The 25,089-nt window shown below is 48.0% G+C and overlaps 1 protein-coding gene across 2 annotated transcripts in view; it reads left to right on the top strand.

Moving 5' to 3' along the window:
- TC2N (tandem C2 domains, nuclear) overlaps window positions 1-25,089 on the top strand; it is a 255,478-nt gene that overhangs the window by 83,841 nt on the left and 146,548 nt on the right. For both annotated transcript variants that reach the window (XM_078660065.1, XM_078660066.1), the window contains exon 4: window positions 2,552-2,731. In XM_078660065.1, the coding sequence (XP_078516191.1) occupies window positions 2,552-2,731 (180 nt within the window). The remainder of the gene's footprint in view (window positions 1-2,551; window positions 2,732-25,089) is intronic.

The raw sequence follows: 25,089 nt of genomic DNA, 5'->3' as shown, positions 1-25,089 counted from the left end.
ATGTGCCTCACAAATACCATTGGTAAAGTATTTTCAACAAAAAGGTTATTTTGTGAGTAAATTCTCCTTCAAATATTCGTTTGTCAAATTTTGTCAATAAGTAAAATTAACCTCTGTAGTTGTTTCACTTTTTTGTTAAAAAAAATAAATAAATACGTCAGCAGCATGGTATTTTGCTTTCTAAAAAAAATCGTGTTCACATTTCTTCTTTCTCCCTTATAAAAAACTTTGCGAAGTTTCCTGAAGTTTGCAGAGTTTCTTACACAAGTTTTTGAATTGGCCAGATGCAAAGTGCAACAACTTTACTCAGCCTAGTCAGAGACCTTAAGCCGCTGTTATAGTGCCTATATAGCCAACCGTCACCACCTTTGCAGAACATAATATGCACTTGGAATAAATAATCGCGCAACACAATTTTGGCGGGAAAAAATTGCTGCAGGTTTATTCCATACCAAGTATGCCAACGTGGTGGGTTAACTGGCGACCCAAGGGCAGGCAGCAGTAACTGACCTACGCTGCCTTGCCCGCCTGAAGAGCCAAATTGCACTGTGGCCAACCCAATCAGTGCTACCAGTTAGAAGGGGATTCCCCTCTTGAATACCGTGAACCTCCGGTCCACCACTTTACTCATGCCCTTTTAAGGGCGGAGCATTGCAAGGCAAGCCCCCGGTTGCTCAGGTTTACTACCGCCCGAAGGACTAACAAGGCGCAGATGATTTTTCTCCAGGGTCCTGCCGTAAAGACTCCTGGGGTTTGGCATAGCACCCCTCTTGTGCTCCTGAAGAGGTACACACCTGTATCCTTCCACCTTCGGATCACCTTGTAACTAGCTCACCTAACCCAGGATGGCCCCCGACCCTCTTCTGCTTGTCCTTCTGTGGCCTCCTGGTTCCTCTCGTACTGGCACCCAGACGGTGTGTCCCGAACCAAAGAGGACGCCAGATGGGTGGGGGCAGTTATAAATACCTCGCCCCTGCCTTCTGCGCCCCGGAAGTGACGTGGCCGGCACACCAGGCTGGGGGACTCCTTTCTGGGGTCCCCTCAACTAGAGGGGTGGTGGTGTGCTTAATGCGGCACTAAGGTGGCGGCCCATTTGAGGTGGCCACTGAGTGAGCCGCGGGCAGCCTCCTTTTACTAATAACCACTGCTAATCATGTGTAGATGTTTAAAACCCGTGTTGCTTTGTGAAGCTATGCAGTGCACCTTTCTAGCCACTGATCTTTTAGAATGCCTGTGGAGTCTGCCCGTTTCAGTTGCTGGTAGTCCCTGGCATCAATCACTTATGATCACCATTGTTCAGTTTAGAGTTCTCAATAAAGCTTGCTTTGAAAACACAAGCCACATTTGGGGCCCTAGGCAGGCGCTCTTTGAGGTTACTTCTTGCACTGTCAGCTGAGCACAAAAAGCAATACTTTAACATAATTTAGTAAGTGCCTCATGTAGAATACGTGCCCACCACCGTGAATGTTTCTTTACTCACTGCTTTATGGTTGCTGCACTATTGGGAACTCTTGTTAAGAGAAACCTATTAGGAGTCTCCAGCTTGAAAAATACACCTATCCCATATCTTTGTGAAGGCCCTTGGGCCCTTAAAATGTTCACCTAGCAACCATGATAATACACGAAGCCGACCTCTCTTGCCTCAACCTGCTACAAACCTTCAAATTAAGTAAATGAAAGACCTACGGTCAGTGGCTCTCATTTGGCGCTGTCCCAGCTCAAAGGCTCTCGGCCTCCTCCCTGAAGGAAACATCTAATAAAGATATCCATCCACGCAGAACGATTTTGAAACCACCTTGTTCATGAAACTCCAGGACTGTGCGTTTTTTCTGTTGGGAAGCTGTGTGTCACTGTATTATTTCCTAATTTTATTGCAACATCTGTTCTGCTTATGTTAGATCCTCTCAGGTTTCTACTCTGTAAAGTTCCTTAACACCTCATTCAGGCTGACATCCAGTTTCACTTTTCATATTAAAGTTGCAGCAACAAAAGAGGCTGATCGACATGTGGGGGAAGAAAGAGACGCACCCACATTCTGGTAGCTCCCCGGGTCTACCGACCCGAGTCCTGTTGTAGCCTTGTCAAGAAGCAATGGAGAGGTGGTCCAACATGGACTTCTTCCTGAATTTTGTTCTGATGTTGCAAAACTTTCTTATACCTCATTCTGCTGGAGGAAAAGGGCTTTGCAAGATTGCATGAATGTGTGCATCAAATTATAAGTAAGATACATCCATTGGGCATTAATGGTTTCGGTTCTGCCATTTTTCTGGGAGTTTGTCCCATGAATTCACAGCGCTTCCCATACATCATTTTCTACCCCTGCTTGTGATTCTCCACTTCCCTTCATTCTCATACCAAAACTCTTACTATGGAAGTAATGTTCTACTGAAAAATGTTTATTCTGTTCTGCTTTAATTTCCTATATGAGTTTCAGTGTCCATATCATGTATCCTATATTCCTCCTTCGCACCACTATGAATGTTGAGTCTTAACCATCGCTTGATCACACTTGTATCTGTCGTTTCTCTAAACTGTGGTCTTTGTCTTGAAGGTTCAGCAATTGCCTCTTTTAGTGACAGAAAGGCTGAAATTTCCCATATGTATCAGCACCAGCCAGCAACCAACTACAGCGACGTTGTGTACAATCCTACCTACCTACTCCAGCACATCTCACCAGACCTGACCAGGCGCGGCCTGCCCAACACAGACACAATGAGGTTATACGGATCAGGTAAGGCAATGGACTCGGCTAACAGTTGACCTCATTTAAAGATCTTCTAATAGGGTCTCCTTTACTTTCCATCTTGTGTGATCATAGATTTGGTCCAATACATTTACAAGGTATCCTTGTCCATTTGAGTTCATTGTGGCCTTCCTAGCTATATGAAGAATGTCTGCCATCACAGTTAATATGATAGGGCAGTCAACATAATCTGCTGGATTTTGGGGCAGGGGCACACATGAGAAGAAATGGTCAGTAAGTTGAAGTGATTTGTTCATAAAGGAATTGATAAATTATCTTGACACATCAACCAGTGGGAATTTAGGAGCAAATTTACAAAAGGCTTGTGTAGCGCTTACATGACACAAGTGGTTGCAAGCTAAGTTTTAAATGGTATGTGCTAAGCCACAGAAAGCCACCTGTTATGGTTCTGCATGGTTTAGTAAATCCAAAGTAACACAAGGCAGCGCATATCGAACCTTGCAATACCTTGCAGCAGGGAGGTGTTCCATTGGTGGAGTGTGGGTGTTCCCACGCACCCACCCATGTTTTTTTAAACAATCCTAGATTTACTAAAGTCACTAAACCTAGGATTGCACCAAAATGCTGAGCCTCCATGACCGAGGTGTAACAAGGAGAAAATCTTTTATTTTCCTTGTTACTTCTTTTTTCTAACAACGAAAGAGAGATGTCCGGTCAAAAACACGTGTGCTGTACTGAAAACTAAAGACAAAATGGGGTTTGTATAGCAACAAAATGAAGTAACACAGGGCTGAGAACTCCCATCAGACCACCCTTATGGCGGAATATCATCATGTGGGATACAGATAGTTAATCCAAACCTCGCCCAACCCATCAGTTGATGGTGCAGAGATGGATTTCTGAGGTGGAATCTCTAGCCACAGTGTGATTCAGATGATGCTGATGGTGTGCAGTGCTGTGAAAATGTGAGTGAATGATAAAATTGGCTCCTAGGACAAAAAATGAAGTTTAATAGGTATTGTCCTAGTGTCAAGGTTAAAATGACGCCAAATAGTCTGAAAGTATGACTATGTTGTGGCGCTAAGTAGTGAGGTCAACATGTTTCAGCCGTATCGAACAAACTGTCCGGCTTTCTTCAGGACCCAGATTATTTAGCTACTGCAAAACAGTGTAAGTGAAACACAAAGTGTACAAAATATAGATACTGTGCAATATAAATTCAATTTCTCCTACCAGGAACTTGGTTCCCCAATGTAAACTGGTGGGATTGAGTTATGTATCCTTTCCTAAAAAGAAGGAAAACAATGCACAAAGTCTGCAATAAAGTTGTATACAAACATCTCAAGATGAAAAAAGAAAGTCAGCACAGACAACACATAAATAACGAAGAGATGTCTCTTCGTTACACAGAAGTCTGTAGTACTTCTGAGAATTTTATCTTTATTCAGATGATAGTTTCTCTGATCTCGTACTCACCCAGCGTTGTGTGGGAAATAACCTCACCTCACCCGGCAACCGCTCGGGAAAATGAGGCCCCGCTCTGTTATATAGAAAAGAAAAGATGAGGCCACAATCAATATTATATTTGCTGTGTCCAGCTGAACTTGCTCTATCTTTTCTATGTACAAGACCCAGTAGTCGCAAAAAGACACTCCCTACATGCATGGCTTAGACTGAGCTGATGGCATGAGATGATCGGTTACTTAAACAATTAGAGATTCACTCTAGGACAGAGTCTATAAAGTGAAACATGCTCATGAGATAAGTTAAAAAGTACTGAGCATCCCAGGTTTCAATTATAAAAAATGGGGCAAGGATTATCCGAGGCGAAGTCTGTGTAAGAAGTGCCAAATCTTGCTAGACGCCAAAATGCCCCTAAGAAGAAAAATGCCAGCGAACCACCTAACCGTCGATACCCCTCTCCTGCGTCCGAGAGGAAGTGGAGGTACCGAGCAGTACGTTAGTGCGCTTTTTATAGCGTGCTTGATTGGATAATGACCCAATTTGAGCAGTCAATTGTAAACTCCTAACGGCTGCCGGATATTGACAGCAATCACGAAAAAAGAGGAAGAACAGGCCGCTATCCTGCCAACGCATGCGCCGTCTCCGAGTCTAGCGGCGCATGCGCGATGGAGTAGCGGCTTTAACTCGCACTGTTCAATGGCGCATGCGCACGCGTACAATAGAATGTGTACGCATTACGCGGTAGTCGCCGTGCCATAGTTTAGAACAGACGATTCCTTGGCTGTTTACTGCAGTTTAAAATGTGTAAACCAGTGTTATATATGATGCGAGGGTATATGGGTCTTGTAGGGAACACCAAGCCCCCATTTCCCGTGTTGCATTTTACCGGAGAAACACAGAACACAGCAAGGCGATGGTTGCTGTTCTTTTTTCTACCCATGCTGGATTCTGCAGCACACATAGAATGAGAAAAATACCTCAAAGGATTGTTTTTGTGCAGGAAAGTGTGCTTCGTGCACGAAAACAATTCTGCTTGTAACGCAGGCCCCCTGGCAGAATGGCATAAGGGTGCCTGCGTTGATGCCAGGATGCCATAAGTGTGGCAGCACTCAGAGACAGAAGAAGTGTGCTGTATCTTAGTAGATATGGCGCATTTCTGCTGTCTGCCTGTTACGCAACGCGGCTCATCAAGTTGTCTTGCTGCGTTGCGTGAAATATTAGTAAATATACCACTTAGTATCGGATACCACGGCCTAACACTTGTACCTGTTGCACAAAGGACCTCACCGCTTTGCGGGGGCAGATGGGAGTCCATCAACAGAACCCCAGACACTGTCAGCTGGTCAGAACTTCACTGCCATTTAGACTGAGGGTTCCAGAAACCAGAAGCAAGCCTGACCTACAGTATCATCAAAACGTGTCTTCTTTGGGGAGGGGTTTAAGGGAGACACCTTTTAGGTTCCGCTAATATGCTTTAGTTAGCAAAGGGGTTTGTCAACCTCTTTTGCATGGGGCTCCTTAATTATGTATTACAATAAGGCCTGTAAGAATCTTTTTGAGAGGCCCAGGGCCCCAGTCTCATGTTGGGCCCTTGTGAGAGTCCTCTGTGGCAAATGCAGATCTCTCTCCAAAGAAAAACAACGTTTCTGGACGTATTGTAAGGCAGCAGTAGTATACGGTGCCCCCTGGAGGCGGCTGGAGGTACCAGCCTTATCTTCAATATCTCACAAAAGTAGGCCTGGCCTGGTTTTGATGGTGGCAACGCAGGCCCTGCATATAGTGGGGCCTGCGATAACCAGCTCCGGCTGCTCCCCCTTTGTGTTGGCCCTGGTTACACGTCTGACTGCAGCAGAAAGAGGTGTGTGGCCAAGAGAGAACTAAGGGGAGGAGAAAGGATCTTCCACATTCATTCTCGGGTGAACAAAGGAATGATATGTCTCACTTCTGTCATGAATCTTAGATTAATCCTATTAAAACTATGTGTGTCATTTTATATAGAGGTTGAAATTAATGTTATTTCATCATATCAAAAAAAGATATTGCAATATAATGGCATGTTGCACAAGCACAGTCAAACAATTTGTTTTTATGAATTACGCAAGAAGACATTGCATTTCTTTAACCAGAAGAGGCACTATCTAGCCTAGTAGGCCACACATCTTCACACATAGGTATATTATAACAAAAACTCACAGTGACAAAGATTGTAAACTCTGGTGTGGTGTTTAACAAGATACTATTAATTTTTTTTTTTTAAGTAAGTCACTATATAATCTATTTAGAGTGCCACCTCACTCCATGTAATTATATACACTGTCTCCAGTCCTGAACCTTTCACCTACAAATACTTGATGTCAAGTGTTTTATTCTAATTAGTACAGTTGAAGCAACACAAGACTGCAATACCCATAATGCATTCGGCTATGACACAATAGTAACAGGTCACAGTGTCCATAGTGGCCTGGCAGAGGTGGTCATATTAAATCTGACACTAATACTTTTGATTTGATCTATCATTCCTTTTTTTGTACATCCTAGGAATAAATTGGGAGGCATTTTGATCTTCCTCGAACCCTTTCCCAATCTCTCCCGTTCCCCTTTACCACTTCCTGTTCTTGGTATTCCATCTCCCACTGGTGGAGTTCGAGGTGTAAATCCATGGCACATTTTGTGGCAGTGACTGATATACCGATTTACTAATGCTAAACTTACATTGTGGATGGCTAACTTCCCAGAGTATATAATTGCCTACAGCTAGCCTTCCCTTCATTATCTTTGTGTGTGATAGATCATAACAGACGTGTCACTCTGGGCGTGTACTATCACGTGCAATCTTTTAAATTCCTTTTAGGAAGAACATTCTCTGACCTTGAACTGCTCTTAAAAAATGAGTTTAACCCTTTGCTCATTCATTGTCTTCAACCACTTTTACGAGTTGAGAGTAGAAACCTTCTTGGCTTCTGCATAGCTTGTAAAAGGAACACATTTAAGCCACCAGTGACTTTACATAGCAATTTAAAAAATGCATAGTTAGAACTTTAAAGTGTATCTACAGCAAAGTGAGAAGGTGATGTCCGAAGTCAGACATCAAATGTACATATTTAATATGGTCTCAAATGAGTGTTTTGGGACGGTAAAATGAACCAGTGTGGTATTACAACAGATGTGTGTTATTAACTAACTTTAACGGTTAGCACCGAATATGATGATTTCAAAGATGATTAAGAGCCCTGAATTCTGAAGTATAGTTTAGTAAACCAATGTTGACTTCAGGGCGAATTTTGGGACAGTGACTCCCAACCTGTAAGCAATTAATTGAGTGTGCCTCGCCTATCCCTTCAGAGTGGGTGTGCTTGAGAAGACAGACAGGTGGATTTGGATCTGGGTCAGAGATGTGGAAAACCCAAGACACACTTGTCACCCACACCTTTCACTAGACGCCTGAATAAACGGCAATGACATGGAAGAAAGACTGACTGCAAAGTAATTGTTAGTAGAAATAAAACTTTTATTTACAGTGTCATAATCCTTAACGAGTGACATTTATATGCTGTTGCAACCGAAATCCAAGCTTAGTTTTCTTCTGGAGTGTGCAAGCACGCCCCTTATGCAGAGGAACATTCACCTTTTTAAAAATCGTTCTTTTTCGCATTTTGCCAGATCATAACATTGACACTAGGTACTAAGAATGGGTCTTCATTCCGCAATATGCTTCATTCAAGACCATTCACTCAAGACCTCTCTCCCAAAGCGGATATCAACTTCCTTTAGGAAATACAACATGTAAGAAGCCTTCTGTCCCAGAGGCCAGAGGTCAAACTATTCCCAACAGAGAGGCCTAATCTTTGTGTAATCCATTCCACCTTTTAAAAGATTAGGGTTTCTAATCCCTGGTAGTAGAGGCGGGTTATAGGTGAATTTAATTGCATGATGACACTCAAATGAGTAGCTCAGGCAGAAACTGAGAGATGAGCCACAGTTTCTGTTTATTGTACCAGTAAACTGAAAAGAAAATGTTTTCAAATGTATACATTTTTGCTGTGGTTTGGACCAGTGGCGTAATGAAACTTGAGCCCCCCCACCTGAAAAGTATATACAGGGGGAGTCCTACGCTCCGGACCCAGTCAAAAGCTCTTGCGCATGGGCCTGCCAGTGCCGGAGGGGGCCCCCTGAAGGTCAGGGGCTCTCAGAGGTCAGCCCTCCCCCCTCAGCATCAGGGGGTCTGCAGGGGCTTTTGTTCGCCACTGGTTTGCACCACCCCAAATTCAAGACTTCATATGACATCATCTTTATTCCAGCTTGTGACGTAAGCAACAGTGAGTTCCCAACTAGTTTCATCAACAAACTTGGCTTCTCCTATTATGCTAAACATTGAATCCGTAGGAGTTAGACCTGGAATCCGTAGGAGTTAGATCTGGAATGTTTTGGCCTAGAACCTCCTGTTTTGACTGTGTTCTGTATTTCGTTTTTGCTGGCTTTAGGACTCTGGGCACTTTACCACTGCTGACCAGTGCTAAAGTGAAAGTGCTTCCTGTCTAAAATGTAATGGAAATTGGTTTCTCTATAATTGCCCTATTTGATTTTCTAGCAAGTCCCTAGTACAGTGCGCTATGTGTGCCCAGGGCCTGTAAATCAAATGCTGCAAGTGGGCCGGCAGCACTAAGTGTGCCACCCACAAGAGTTCCACCATGACAGTTCCAGTCAGTGCATTTTGCAGTTTGGTGCAGAACTCTATCAGCATGAGGGAGTCCTGCACCAAACTTTTCTTTTTTCTTTTCAAAAAGAAAATCCCAAAGATGGATTTTCTTTTTTGAAAATAAAAAAGATAATGCCCCCGCTCGCCATGGGACTCACCTCCCATAGTGAGGAGGGAATTCTTTATTTTTTTTTTTTTATTTCAAAATATTTTTATTGAAAATAAATTTTACATATCCATAGAAAAAAAAACATTCTTAATACTTGTACTGGTCTTGCAAGATTGCGGCCTGGCGGGGCCTGAGAGAGAGAAAAAGAAAAAAGGAAGAGAGAAAGAAAAGAGAGGGGGGGGGGGGTTATCGTTCCAGGTATGCGTCGAGAGCTTCCCACATGTTCTCCTTGGCCGTATGATTTGCCGCCTTTTGCTTGGCGGTGATGTTATCTGCCCCCCGGAGGAAGGTTACCCAGTTGAACCAGCGCTTGAAAGTGGCTTTGCTGGTGTCCTTCCAGTTACCCAAAATCGTTTTCACTGCAGCCGTTAGTAGTACATCGACCAGGTCTCGTACTTCTTTGGACTGGAGTTCTGTTGCTAGGAAGGCAGTGGCTGCCCCGGCTAGTCCTCTTTGTATCTTACTGCCCGTTATTGTGTCTATGACGTTATAGACCTTGCCCCAGAAAGCTTTGACTTTGGTGCACTCGTATAGCATGTGAGATAGATCTCCCGTGGCTCTCTGGCAGTTCCAACATGTGCTGCTATCACTGGCTCCCACCCTCCCTAGTTTCGCTGGTGTCCAGTGCAACCTGTGGAGTAACCAATATTTGGTTTGCGCTAGCTGTGGTGTGATTTTGTTTTTGGACGCTGTCATCCATAGTTTGGCTCTTTCTACTTCGTTCAGCTGTCTATGTATGGTTTCCTCCCAAAATGCCAGCGTCTTGTTGTTTAGGGTTGTGGTGCGTGGTGTAATTAGCTTGTAGATTTGTGCTGTTTGGTGGCCCGTCTTGTTTAGGTTGTGCGCGTATTGTATGATGGTGGGTGTTTGTTTCGTTAGTCCTGCTTTGGTGACCGCTGCTTTTAGTTTGAGGAATTCGTAGAACTCCTTGTTAGGTAGGGAGGTTGTCTGCTGTAGTGCCGTGTAGGAGAGTGCGTTGTTACCTGCCTCTAGTTGCGAAGGCGTGGTGATGCCTCTGCTACGCCATACCTTGCTATCTAGTGTTTTCCCTTTGTATGTAACTTTGGTGTTATGCCACAGAGATTCCCATTTGGTGCCTTTGATACTCACTGCCATTTCCCTGTCTACTCTTAACAGCGCTATCTTTGTGTTGTGGATTATTGCGTTTTTGGCTTCTGGGTGCTTGTGGGCCGTGAGGGCCATAATTGGGTCTGCGCCACCCAGAATACACCTTTCAAGGTCCAGCCACACCGGCATGTAGTCTGGCGTGGGGGCAATCCAGTGTAGCCCCTGTTTGGCCAGGGATGCCTTCTGGAAGGCTTTGTAGTTTGTAAGGTTCAGTCCACCTTGTTCTTTTCTGAGTCTGAGTTTCGCTAGGCTCATTCTTGGTTTTTTCCCTCCCCAGAGGAACATGTTGATGCTTTTGTCTAGGCGTTTGTGGAATTCGGATGTGAGTGTGAGAGGCAGCATGGAGAGCAGGTAGTCTGTAAACCCCTAAGGTCGAGCCATACTGATGCGATCTTCGCCTTTGCCCGCAGAGGACAAACCCCCATCTGGAAAGGCAAGAAGATAATCTTTACCCAAGACCTTTCAAGGGGCACAGTGGAAGCACGGAAAGGGTTCCTGGCGCTGAGAGACACTATGAAGAGAGCAAAGATAACGTTCAGCTTTGTTGGCCCAGCAAGAATGAGGATAACATACGGGCAGGACACACGTATGTTCGATGACCCAGCGGAACTACGCAGATACCTCAGGAAGCCAGAGCTGGAGGAGATGGAACAAACAACGCCCGGGACAGCAAAAAGAAGAGCATCATCAGATAGCTCAGGGACGGAAGAGAAGGGGGCAGCAGGCGGCAAATAACACTCCACAAGGGAAACGAACAACAACTACCTCAAGGAAATGGACAAAAAGAACCGGAGAAAAGAACTACCTCAACAATGTGATTTTGGACATGTGTAGATACACTGAACTCTCCTACCCTGTCAAACCCAGCGGAACATGGACAACCACACAGAGAGAACAAAAGGGCTTTTGGACACCTGACAACCATATCCTTTGCCTAAAAGCGCAGCACGGGGACAAGGAGGGACGGGGATGTTTCTGACTTTTTAAGGAACCGGGGAAGCGGAGGGCGGGAACCGTTGCTGTCGCACGTTTACAGTACGTTGACAGGGGGGAGGGGGGAGGGAGGGCGGAGGGGGGGAGAGGGCTGGGGGGGAGGCCCTGCTGCATGGACAATCGATGCCTGGCGGAAGTACACTTCTTTCTTTTTCTTTTCTCTCCTCTTTTCTATACCCGCACACATCACCCCATCCCATCCAACACCCCAGGGGGAGGCTTATGTGTGGTGGCTGCCAGCGAGCAAGCATAGAGGAAAGAGGCGATACATAACGGATGCACGTAGGCATAGCGACACAAAGATCACACCATGATGCCACCCGACAATAGTAGCCAGGCACAGATAGCCTCAGACATAAAGATTGTGTCACTGAACGTCAAAGGGCTCAATCACCCCGTCAAACGACGGAAAACACTAGACTACCTAAACAAACTGAAGGCGGATATATACGTCCTTCAAGAAACTAGAGTGTCCTTAGAGGACGCGAACAGGATGAAAGCCAACTGGATAAGCGAAGTACTATGCTCACCGGCAGTCAACAAAAAGGGAGGGGTCATCACCCTAATCAGTAAGAAAGGGAAGTTCCAGGTTAACGACAACACAGCAGATACCATGGGTAGGAGGCTGATCACATCAATCAATAGAGGCGACGAGAGAGTACACATAGCCAATATTTACGGGCCAAACATGGGGGACAAAAACTTCTGGGAGGATCTAGAAACTGAACTTAGCAAGGTCCCACTCGGCGAACTACTATTCGTGGCAGGGGACATGAACCAGGCGATGGACAACGCCACAGACAGACACCCACACAGACCGAGCCATACCTCGCAAGAACAGCACATACTTAAAAACCTATGCACCAAACTCTCACTAGCGGACCCATGGCGGCTACAGAACCCGAGTGCCAGAGAGTACACTTTCTACTCGCACCCCCACAACTCATACAGCAGGATAGACTACATACTCATGTCCAACACACACACACACCTGACTGATACGACGGAAATAGGACCCATCACAATTTCAGACCACGCACACATATCCCTCTCCCTGAGTGGCAAGCATAACGAAACACCGAGCAGGAGATGGCGCCTTAACAGTGACATACTCGAAAACCCTGCCAATATCACGGAAATAGAGGAAGCGATCAAAGAATATCTCCAATTTAATGACACAGCTGACACAGGGCCAGCGACACTATGGGATGCGCTTAAAGCAACAATAAGAGGGAAACTCATAAACATCAAAGCACGCATGAACAGGGGCAGAAACAAGAAAATTAAGGAACTGGAGGAGCAGATCAAGGGGTTAGAAAGGAACCACACGGCCAACCTAACAGATAGGAATACACTCACAACGCTAACAAAGAAAAAATATGAGCTAAACAGAATCCTAAGCGAGAGAGCAACCACGTGGATCAACAAATACAAATCCATAAACTTATGCTCGGCCAATAAAGCAGGGAAGGCCTTAGCAGGCTACCTGAAAGCCAAGCAAAGGCAGCACTGCATAGCCACAATAACAGACGCAGACAACAAAACACACACAGCTAATAAACATATCCTCGAAACATTCAGGAAGTTCTACAAAGAACTATACACCGCGGACACATCGCTAGATGCGGACGGCGGAGCAAGCTTGCTGAGGAGCCTGGATCTACCCAGTATAAGCGACGAACAAAGAGAGGCCCTAGACCAAGACATAACTAAAGCGGAAGTTGGGATGGCCATAGACTCACTAAAACCTAACAAGGCACCAGGACCGGACGGCTTCACGGCCACCTTCTATAAACAATTCCAACCACTACTCAAGGACACACTTGTCAGAGTATTCCAAGCATGTGCAGAAAAAGGCAATATGACAGACTCAATGGCGGAAGCAAACATCATTGTCATCCCCAAAGAAGGGAAAGACCCCCCAATTCCCTCACAACTACAGGCCAATCTCTCTAATTAACGTGGACTGCAAAATCTATGCAAAAGTCATGGCTGCCAGACTAAATGCACTCCTCCCCGCCCTCATACACAAATCTCAGGTAGGCTACCTAGAAAACAGACTCTCGCAAGACAACACCAGACTCCTATGCCACCTAATCAACCGCACGGCCAACAGCGCGGAAAAGGCGGTCATGATCGCATTGGATGCGGAAAAGGCTTTCGACAGGGTCTCATGGCCCTTCCTCAACCAATGCATGCTCAAGTTTGGACTAGGCGAGAAGTACAGGGGCATGGTCATGTCCCTGTACAAAAACCCCCGGGCGCGAGTGGTGGTTAACGCAGCCACATCAGACACACTCATACTAGAGAGAGGGACAAGGCAAGGCTGCCCTCTCTCACCGGGTCTATTCCTGCTTGCACTGGAACCACTCCTCCACATGATCAGGTCAAACGCCCGGATCACGGGGGTGCGGATAGAGGGGCAAGCTTTCAAGCTAGCAGCATACGCAGACGACATTCTGATCACCACAAACAACCCAGAAGAGTCAATTAATGCACTCGTGCAAACAATAGAGGAGTATGCACACGTCTCAGGCTACAAGCTCAACAGGGAGAAATCCGAATGCAAACCCATGAACTGCCACACCACCAAGGCTGTCCTGGGAACATCCGGCCTAGCATGGCAAACGAAACCCCTAAAATACCTGGGCCTCCTCTTTGGTAGGGACTTAAGAGCGACACTGGACCATAATGAGGAAGCGATGCTAAAAAAAATTAAGTCCAAGCTAGACACATGGGGCCCCAAATTCATAAGCTGGTGGGGAAGGATCGAAACAATAAAGATGATGATCACCCCCATGGGAATTCTTTATTTTTTACTGTCTCTTACCATCACAGTTTGCGTTGTGGTGACAGGCAGTAAAAATGGCTATAGGTCTGCTTACCCGAATTGGGTGGACGGACATATAGCCAATTCTCTGATGGCTCCTAATCCCGTGGGTTGCTGGAGCTATTTGGCCATGGTAGAGATGGCATGTTCAAACTATGGTACGCCCACTTTTAAATTTGGTGGGTGGATCATAATGGTGGTGGTAGGCACACTCTGTTGCTGTTGAGACGAAGTTTGCTTACCGCCAACACTTAAATCAGGCTCGCTGTTATCTCTTTTAATATTATTTACCTTTTCATATTGCTGTAATTACTTTGCATTTATTTAACACTAGTTTGGCTTCTAATAAAAGCCTCTAATAACCTAATCTCTAACGATGCTATTATAATGCTTCCAATTAAGGCCTCTAATAATAGCAGACAAATATTATTAGAGGCATTTATTAGTAGCCAAACTAGTACTGAATACATGCAAAGTAATTACAACAAATATCACAGTTATGGGGCGTGGCTTGGATGGCAAGGGGGAAGCAAACCTAAGTCCGGAGCTCCCGACCCCCCCGAGTAAAAGAACGGCGAGCTAAGTAGACAAACTAGGGAGAAGTGCCACAAGAACCGAAGAAGGAGGTGTGTGAACGGAAGGGGCACCACCTGAGCCAAGTCAAGCGGGGTTTCCACCACCAAGAACAAAAGAAAAGGAAGAACGAGGAACCAGCCAAGACGAGGAGAAGTAGAGGGAAGATGGCGGAGAGGAACTGAGTGGACCGCCGCGACATCAAGCGAGAGGTTCCAGACCCCAGGAGCAGACCCCCCCCCCCGAGGCCGGCAGGAAGGGGAGACACCCGCCAACACCGTGAGTACGGTAGCGAGCAGAGAAAGCCCCGCAACCCCCCCCCACCCACCCCCGCCACAGACAGAGACCGAGGCGGCCATCTTGGTGTGGGATCAGGCAAGGGGCGAGGGGCGGACGCACCGCAAGTGCACCGCAAGACAAAGTAAGGAGGGCCACATTGCGGGAGCGTAGCCAGAGGAGACCAGCGCGAACAAGAGGCAGACATTGGGGAAATAGCCGAAGCGAGCGGCTGCAGGGGAGCGCGTTGCCTGACACGCACCGGGAAAGGCACCCGGGGGGGGGAGAAGAGGACAAGCGCCGACAGCGAAGGGGTGAGCAGGAGTAACACAGTGATCAACAACGCCCCAAGAGACACACCGGGTGCAACCGGTGCAACCACGAGGCAGAGGCTCAAGGGGGTGGCCATCTTGGAAGGGGTCGGAAGCAAGCAAGCCTCTCAAAGGGGCGGCCATCTTGGAAGAGGTCGGAAGCGAGCAAGCGGCCATTTTGGTTAAGGGAACGCTCGCAGAAGAGCCGCGGAACACCCGAGCACCGGAGGCAGAAGGGAAACACATCAATAACGAGACAGGCACAGGCAGAGGAGGTGTCAAATAAACGATAACAATAAACAATAACAAACACAAGAGCCAGCGCCCAGTCAACAAAAGGGCGGGGGCGGAGGCAAAAAAGAGAGGCGGCCATCTTGGAGGGGGGACGAAGCAAACAGGCGACCATCCTGGATAAGGCTCTTCGCTGAGGCACCGCAGGAACACCGGGGGCAACAAAGGTTAACGTGACCACAAGGAGCCCAGGACCCCCCCCGAGAAAGCGACCGATCCCTCGAGCAGCGGCGGAGGCAGCGGGCAGACAGCCGACGCGGAGCAACGACCGCGCAGGCAGGAGCAGGCACAGGAGCTGCTACCAGCCCACACCCCCGACCAACACGCAAGAGAAACAGCAGGTGGTGCGAGGGCTATTAACTCCAAGCCTAAGAAACACGGAGGTAGTCAGGACAGAGGGCGAACCGCGAGAGGCTGGCGGAGTACAGGACAAAAACAAGAGTGGTCAAGTGGCCACCCAGGTTCAGGGACAACCCCCTAGCAGCGATAAGCACCTTAAGGAACAAGGAAGGAGGAAACAGGGCCGTCACAAGCCAACCACCAATAGGAGGGAAACATAAGACTAGCCTGGCCAGAGGAAGCATGGCAGGGAGAGATGGGAAGCACGGAGCGAACGAACAAAAAAAGAGCAAGAATGAAACACCGGCCTCCCCGATCAAAGAACGCAACGGCCAGGGGGACGGCACCATCACACTGGACACCCTCCTAAAGAAAATAACAGAAGGCAACGAATTAGCAAAAGCCACGAAAAAGACAGTAGACAGCATCCAAATGGAGCTAATAGCGATCAGAGCAGAGCAAAGCAAAGCAAACGGCAGGATAGACGAGGCAGAGAAAAGGATCGGCCAGCTGGAGGATAATGCCAACATCACACACAAAGACCTGGGGCTGGTGATAAAGAGAACGACGGCACTACAAAAGGCCATGGCGGAGCTGGAGGATAGAAGCCGCAAAGGTAACATAAGACTCCTAGGGGTGCCCGAAGAGGAGGAGGACACACCCGGGGCATGCGCCCTTATGCTAGAGTCTCTAATACCCAAGCTCACCGGTCTCAGCTTCGAAAAACCGCTCGAAATCACTAAAGCATATCGTATACCGGCCAGGAAACAAGCGAATAGCAATGCCCCGAGGCCTATAATATGTAAACCGCTACGAGAGGACCACACCGACGCGATCTTCTCCGTAGCCAGGAAAGGTCGTCCAATGCTGGTAAGCGGAAGCAAGGTAACAATCACCCAAGACTTCTCTAAGTTAACAGTCGAGGTGAGGAAAGGTTTCCTAGCCCAAAGAGACCACCTGCGGAAAAAGAACATAGCCTTCACCTTTGCGGGGCCGTCAAAAATGAGGGTGACAGACAGGCACGGAAGCAAAATCTTCGACGACCCCAACGAACTACACAGATACCTACAAGGGCCGGAACCAGAGGAAATGGAACTACCAAGCCCGGGAGCGAAGCGAAGGGCATCCTCAGACGAGACACACGAAGGGGAGGAATAGGGAAGAGAAGTTGCGTGAAGCATGCCTACGCGACCCAACACTGGAACTCTGAACTCGAACGATTAAACCTACCTCAGGCAATCGCTCAACAAGAGCAAAACGCAACTACCTCAGGAGAGAAACTGTAAAATCTGTGGCCACGAGAGAAGGGACAGAACAACCACAATATCCTTTGTTTATTCTTGATAAGCCAGTACATGGCCGAACGGAAGCCCCTTAAAGGCGGAGGGCCAGACACTGAGACTCTGAACTCGAACGAGTAAATCTACCTCAGACAATCGCTCAACAAGAGCAAAACGCAACTACCTCAGCAGAGAAACCGTAGCCACGAGAGAAGGGACAGAACAACAACAACAATATCCTTTTTTCTTTTTTATGAGCCAGTACATGGTCGAACGGAAGCCCTTAAAGGCGGAGGGCCAGACCGACACCAGGAAGTTGTCGAAGACTCGGGGGGGGGGGGGGAGTGTGAGGACCCTTGCTGTCGCACACCCGAGGTACTACTGACGGGGGGAGGGGGGGAGGGGGGGAGGGGGGCGGGCAGGGGGGAGAAGTGACGCAGGTGGATAAGACAGCACATGTCACAGTCCTTATCGGTGTAATGGACAAAATGTTTTTACCATTTCCCTTTTCTACATATTTCCTTTACTTTATCCCTCTTTGTACTCCCACGCAAACCCCAGGGGGGGGGCGCAAAATGCAAGACAACAGCGACAGCACCAAACCACCATGACAAACCCAACGAAGGCAGTCCTGTCCACAGACCTGAAGATAGTATCCATGAACGTTAAAGGACTGAATCACCCGGTCAAACGAAGAAAAATACTAGAACACCTGGCCAAACTAAAAGGAGACATATACTTGCTGCAAGAGACCAAGCTCTCAGAAGAAGAAGCAAAGCAACTCAAGGCCAGATGGATAGGGGAAATACACTGCTCACCAGCAAAAGGGAAAAAAAGAGGAGTAATAACAATACTGAGCAAGAAGGCCAACCTAACAACACAATCAACGGACGCAGACGAAGACGGCCGCATGCTAATAACGAGCGTCCAAAGAGGGAGCGACAGAATACACGTAGCCAACATATACGGCCCCAACTCCGAAGAGAAACAGTTCTGGCAAGCAGTAAACAGCAAACTGTCCAACCTGCCCCAAGAAGACCTCCTGATCACGGCCGGCGATATGAATAGAACGATGGACCAGGAAACGGACAGACACCCAGTCAGACCAAGCCATACCACCAACAACAGCGGCAACACCCTGAAAGACCTGTGCACCAAACAACACCTGGCAGACCCATGGAGGCTACAACACCCAACAGCGCGTGAGTACACCTTTTACTCACACCCTCACAACTCCTACAGCAGGATCGACTACATATTGATGTCCAACACTCACACGCACCTTATAGAACAGACGGAGATAGCCCCAATAACCATCTCAGACCACTCTCACATAACGCTCACTCTCAGTGGCAAATACAACGACAGCCCTACGAGGAGATGGAGGCTCAACGACGACATCCTCCAGAACATAGAGAATATTAAAGAAATCGAAGCCACAATTAAAGAGTACCTCGAGCACAATGACAATGGCGAAGTAGGCAAAGACATCATTTGGGACGCCCTCAAAGCGACACTGAGGGGGAAACTAATAAATATCAAATCCAGGATGAACAGAAGCAGAAACAAGAAAATCTCTGAGCTTGAGGAGGAGATAACAGCACTGGAGAGAGGCCACTGCGCAAACATAACAGACAGGAACACGCTCACCCTGCTCACAAAAAAGAAATATGAACTGAACAAGATCTTAAGCGAGAGAGCAGGGTCCTGGCTAATGAAGTTCAAATCAATCAACCTATGCGCAGCAAACAAAGCAGGGTAACAGCTGGCATCCTACCTAAAGGCAAAACAGAGGCAACACACGATAGCAGCAATAACAGATCGAACGAACAAGTCTCAAACAACGAACAAAGGAATACTAGAGGTCTTCAGACAATTCTACCAAGAGCTGTACACAGAGGATCAAACCCTGAGTAAGGATGCAGGACTAGATCTGCTCAATAACACTAACCTGCCGAAACTCAAGGAGGCGGAGAGGGAGTCGCTCGAAGCCGACATATCGGAAGAAGAGATTGAAACAGCCATAACCCAACTGAAAAAGAACAAAGCGCCGGGACCAGATGGGTACTCCGCAGCTTTCTACAAAACCTTCAGTGAACACATTAAAACACTAATGGCACAAACGTTCTCGACATGCATCCAGAACGGGAAGATGACGGAGTCCATGAGCGAGGCCAACATCACCATAATCCCCAAAGAGGGGAAAGATCCACAATACCCCCAGAACTACAGACCAATATCGCTAATAAATGTCGACTGCAAAATATACGCGAAGGTCTTAGCCAACAGACTAAATAGAATACTACCGGACATTATCCACACCTCACAAGTGGGATACATCAAAAATAGACTATCGCAGGACAACACAAGGCTACTGTGCCACCTAATCAACCACACAGCAAATAGCAATGAACAAGCAGTCATGATAGCTCTGGATGCGGAGAAGGCCTTTGACAGAGTATCGTGGCCCTTCCTGAGAAACTGCATGGGAAGTTTTGGACTGGGGGAAAAATACACGGCAATGGTCATGGCCCTCTACAACAAACCGAGAGCAAAAATAGTGGTAAACGGCAGCGCATCCGAAACACTCACGCTGGGAAGAGGCACCAGACAAGGATGCCCCCTATCCCCCGGCCTTTTCTTGCTCGCGCTAGAACCCCTGCTAGCCAGAATAAGGGACAACACAGACATAACAGGCGTCAAGATCAAGAAGAAGACTGTCAAACTAGCGGCGTACGCGGACGACATCCTAATAACAACGGCAAACCCCTCCACGTCAATCAAAGCGCTAATGGCCACAATAGGAGAATACGCGGAAGCCTCAGGCTACAAACTTAATAAGGAGAAATCGGAGTGCAAGCCAATGAATGTCCATACCACAAGAGAGGTTCTAGGCGAATCCGGACTGGCATGGCAGACAAAACCACTGAAATATCTAGGACTCCACTTTGGAAGAGATCTCACATCAACGCTACAACATAACGAAGACCTCACACTGAAAAAAATAAAAGAAAGGCTGGAGCTATGGTCGCCAAAATACATAAGCTGATGGGGACGAATTGAAACAATCAAAATGATGATAACCCCGGCGATAAACTACACACTGACAATGCTACCACTCCCAATGACAGAGACATTCCACAAAAAACTAGACCAACTCATAAACATCTTCCTATGGAAAAACAAAAAACCAAGGATAAGCCTACAAAAACTAAGACTGGCAAGGGACCTCGGTGGCCTCAACCTGGCAAACTTCAAAACATACCAAACGGCATGCCTGGCGAGACAGGGTATCGCCTGGATAGACAGCACACAAACATATACACCAGTATGGCTAGAGGTCGAACAAGACATCCTGGGAGGGCTTAAGCCAATAGCCCTTCTAACAGCAAACCGTCACCCACTAAAGGCCAGCGCCATACTGAAACACACAAGGGAGGCGCTGATGAAGGTAGACAAACGCATGGCGCAGAAGCTGAGAGGCACAGCATGGGAATCCATCTGGTTCAATACAAAAGTAACCTATCATGGGGCGACACTGCAGAATGACATCTGGATCGAGAAAGGCGTCAGCCTCCCCAACCAGACAGAAACCAAGCAAGGACCGCTGACGTTCCAGAACCTACAGCAGCTACACGACCTCCCAAACCAAGAGCTCTATAACTTCCTTAAAATGAAGACGGCAATAACAAAAGCTAACCTACGCAGAGAGGAGCCAGGCATCATCAAATACCTGCAACTCCTCAACACAGCAGGTCACCAAACTGCTAAGATCTACAAGCTCCTCAGCCCCTCCACGCTGGCGCAGAACAAGAAAGCCACTAACGCATGGGAGACGCTACTGGGCAGGCAACTGAACGAAATCGAGCGGGCAAAAATGTGGAGCTCAGCAACAACAAACAAAATCACCCCACAACTAGCGCAAACAAAGTATTGGTTGCTCCACAGGGCCTACTGGACGCCATCCAAGCTCCACAAGGTCGGCATCGCAGAATCAGACAAATGTTGGAATTGCCAGAAAGAAGAGGGCACCCTCGAACACCTTATTTTCACCTGCGTGAAAGTCAAGAGGTTCTGGACACAGATCAACACCTTCCTGAACGACATGCTCAAAACCGACCTAACCATCAGCTTCGTGAGCCTGGCGACAGAACACCTAACCGCGAACCTAAAAAGTAGAGAAGAGAGAGAACTTCTAGACCTACTCCTCACAGCAGCCCTCAAAATAATCCTAACCAACTGGAAGAACACAGCCAAAGCGAACTTTAAAACATGGATCAACTGGGTAACTTTCCTGAGAGGAGCAGACAACATCACAGGCAACTTCTCGAAAGAACACGCCGCCAAACTACACATGTGGCGCCCACTAGATGACCACCTGAAGAAACCCCAGTAACCCCCCCCCCCTCTCTCTCTCTCTCTTTCTCTCTTTTTCTTTCCCTCCCCTTTTTGTATTCGAAGGACTGTTATAGAAATAACCGCTATTGCATACTCCACCGATATATATATATTTTTGTATGGTTTCTTGTATGCCAATAAAAGTCTTTTTAAATAAAAAAAAAAAAAAAAAAAAAAAAAAAAATATCACAGTTATTGTAGCAACAAAGAATATGAATAACTTGTGTGTGTCGGGTCAGGTGAAAGGGATGAGAGGAACCGTAGAAATCTACCTGTTGTCTCTGGAAAGTGTGTTCATAATCTGGATGCCTTCCAGGAAAAATTGTTAGAGGTACATGAGAACTTGTTCATTTTCCCTGTCCAAATGGTAGTTGGCATATCTGCACATGGGCCCAATGGAAAGCTGGGTCTGGTGGCTCAGTGGACTAATGCATCCACTGCAGGGACCTGTGTTTAACCTCATGATCACAGGTTCAAATCCCGGCTGGTCCATTCAGCCTTTCATCCATCTGAGGTTGATAAAATGAGTACCATTGAGTCAGGTATCAATAAACATCTGTTGTTCAGCGCCAAGAGACCTGTGGGTGAATGTGCGCTTTACAAATACACATGTTATGTTATAGCCAAGATTAATTTAGCCACACAACAATCCTTAGTTTGCCTCTCTGACCTTCTGTCAGTGCTTGCCTTTGCAGATTTCTATGGTGTTATTCACCTATGAAAACAACTGCTACTACGACCCAGCTCACTGGTGTTCAGTCATATTATTTAAATTGACAAAAGAAGCATGAAAGACTGAGTAGATTTTGTTGGGGCTCATTAGGGTTACATCCTTTCCCAGAAAAAATGGCAGCCTTTGTTTAATTTTTCTTAGGCTGCACTCGCAAACTGCAAGTCTGGTTCCCCCCTGGATCCCTTCCGCCCTTCCATTCATAAACTTGCCACCTCTTTAGTAAACCCTTTCCTGAACAGATTGCTAAATGAATCCTTTAGGCACTGGTTCCTTCCTGCTGGAAATAAGCTTTAATGCTCCCCTTGCTTTTTTTTTATAGAGTGTCATATAGCACGAACTTGACCCGAAGAAATCAGGTATCAGAGCACTTTACATGAGCACCAGTTATGTTACAGATGGACACATTCATTTTTGTTAGGCACGGGGAGATTAAGTGATTTGCCCAGAATCACAGGATGTTGAGCGTCGTTGCTGAGACTCAAACCCGGTTCCCCAGCTTCGATGTCAACCGCGTTAGCCGTAAGGCTACATCCTCTCCCCAAACATTAAGAAGCCTTTAGCTGACCCTAAGGTTCTTAGCAATTTTAGACTTATTTCACTTCTCCGTACTGTTGATAAGTTACTTGAGAATAATAGAAATAGACAGCTATCTCACTTTCTCGAGTCTAATCATTTGCTCCACGATTCCCAATCAGGACTTCGTAGGGTTTACAGCACGGATAGGGCCTTGCTTGAGGACTCAGAATATATTAAATCAATCAATCAAGGCATTTATAGAGCGCACTACTCACCCGGAGGGTCTCAAGGCGCATGGGGGGGGGGGGTGCCGCTACTGCTCGAACAGCCAAGTCTTGAGCTTCTTCCTGAAGGAGAGGTGGTCTTGGGTCAGGCGAAGGTCGGTCGGGAGGGTGTTCCAGGTCTTGGCGGCCAGGTAGGAGAAGGACCTTCCTCCTGTTGTCGCTCTTCGGATGCGGGGGACGGCGGCGAGGGCGTGGTTGGTCGATCGGAGGTGGCGTTTGGGAGCGTAGAAGTTGAGGCGGTTGTTGAGGTAGCTCGGGCCATGGTCGTGTAGGGCTTTGTGTGCGTGGGTGAGGAGACGGAAGGTGATTCTCTTGTTGACGGGGAGCCAGTGCAGGTCTCTCAGATGTCCGGAGATGTGGCTGCGTCGGGGGATGTCGAGGATGAGTCTGGCTGAGGCGTTCTGGATCCGCTGGAGTCTCTTCTGGAGCTTGGCGGTGGTTCCGGCGTAGAGGGCGTTGCCGTAGTCCAGTCGGCTGGTGACGAGGGCCTGGGTGACCGTCTTCCTGGTCTCGGTGGGGATCCACCAGAAGATCTTCCGTAGCATGCGCAGGATGTTGAAACAGGACGCGGAGACGGCGTTGACTTGTCTGGTCATGGAGAGGGAGGAGTCCAGGATGAAGCCCAGGTTGCGTGCGTGGTCTGTCGGTTTGGGTGCGGTGCCCAGGGCGGGGGGCCACCAGGAGTCGTCCCAGGCGGAGGGCGAGGAGCCTAGGATGAGGACTTCCGTCTTGTCTGAGTTCAGTTTCAGGCGGCTGGTCGTCATCCACTCGGCTACGTCTTTCATCCCTTCGTGGAGGTTGGTTCTGGCGGCGGCGGGGTCATTGGTCAGGGAGAGGATCAGCTGGGTGTCGTCGGCGTAGGAGATGATGTTGAGGTTGTGTTGGCGTGCGATGGCCGCAAGGGGGCTCATGTAGACGTTGAAGAGGGTGGGGCTGAGCGAGGAGCCCTGAGGAACGCCGCAGATGACTTCCGTGGCTGCAGATCTGAACGGTGGCAGGCGTACTCTCTGTGTCCTTCCAGCGAGGAAGGAGATGATCCACTCCAGAGCCTTTTCCTGGATTCCGATGTTGCTGAGGCGCTGCACTAGGGTGCGGTGGCAAACAGTGTCGAACGCCGCGGAGAGGTCTAGGAGGATGAGGGCTGCTGTTTCGCCGTTGTCCAGCAGGGCTCGGATGTCATCGGTGGCAGCGATGAGGGCGGTCTCGGTGCTGTGGTTGGCTCGGAAGCCAGACTGTGAGGGGTCGAGGGATCCATTCGTCTCGAGGAAGGCGGCCAGCTGCTTGTTGACGGTCTTCTCGATGACTTTGGCTGGAAACGGGAGGAGCGAGATGGGGCGGTAATTCTTGAGTTCGGTGGGGTCCGCTGTTGGTTTCTTTAGTAGAGCGCTGATTTCGGCGTGCTTCCAGCTCTCAGGGAAGGTGGCGGTGTCGAAGGAGGTGTTGATGATGTCCCGCAGGTGGGGTGCGATGACAGCGTCGGCCTTGTTGAAGACGTGGTGAGGGCAGGGGTCTGTCGGAGATCCGGAGTGGATAGAGTTCATCGTGCAGATGGTGTCTTCTGTGTTGATCTGGGTCCAGGCGCTGAGGGTGGTGGGGGGCGTTGGTGCGGTCGTGGGGAGCGTTGTTTGTGGGCTGAAGCTGTTGTGTATGTCAGCGATCTTGTTGTGGAAGTAGGAGGCGAGGGAGTTGCAGAGGTCTTGCGACGGGGTGATGTCGTTGATTCCGGCGTTGGGGTTGGAGAGCTCTTTCACGATGTTGAAGAGTTCCTTGCAGTTGTGTGCGTTGTTGTCCAGCCGGTCCTTGAATGCTGATTTCTTGGTGGCGTGGATCAGTTGATGGTGCTTCCGGGTGGCGAGCTTGAGGGTGGTCATGTTGTCCGGTGTTGGCTCCCTTCTCCAGGCTTTCTCGAGGGCTCGGCAGTTCTTCTTGGAGCTCTTGAGTTCGTCGGTGAACCATGGGGCCTTCTTGCTGCCGGGTCTGCTAGGCGGGGTCCTCAGTGGGGCGAGGTCTTCTGCGCAGTTGCTGATCCACTTTGTGAGGTTGTCGGCGGCCTGGCTGGGGTTCGCTGAGCTGGCGGGAGGGTGTTGGCTCAAGGAAGTGGCGA

This window comes from Lissotriton helveticus, chromosome 9 (genome assembly GCF_964261635.1).
Source record: "Lissotriton helveticus chromosome 9, aLisHel1.1, whole genome shotgun sequence".
NCBI classification, from domain to species: domain Eukaryota; kingdom Metazoa; phylum Chordata; class Amphibia; order Caudata; family Salamandridae; genus Lissotriton; species Lissotriton helveticus.
The sequence above is the reverse complement of the archived record's forward strand: the minus strand, read 5'-3'. Positions and strand labels throughout refer to the sequence as shown.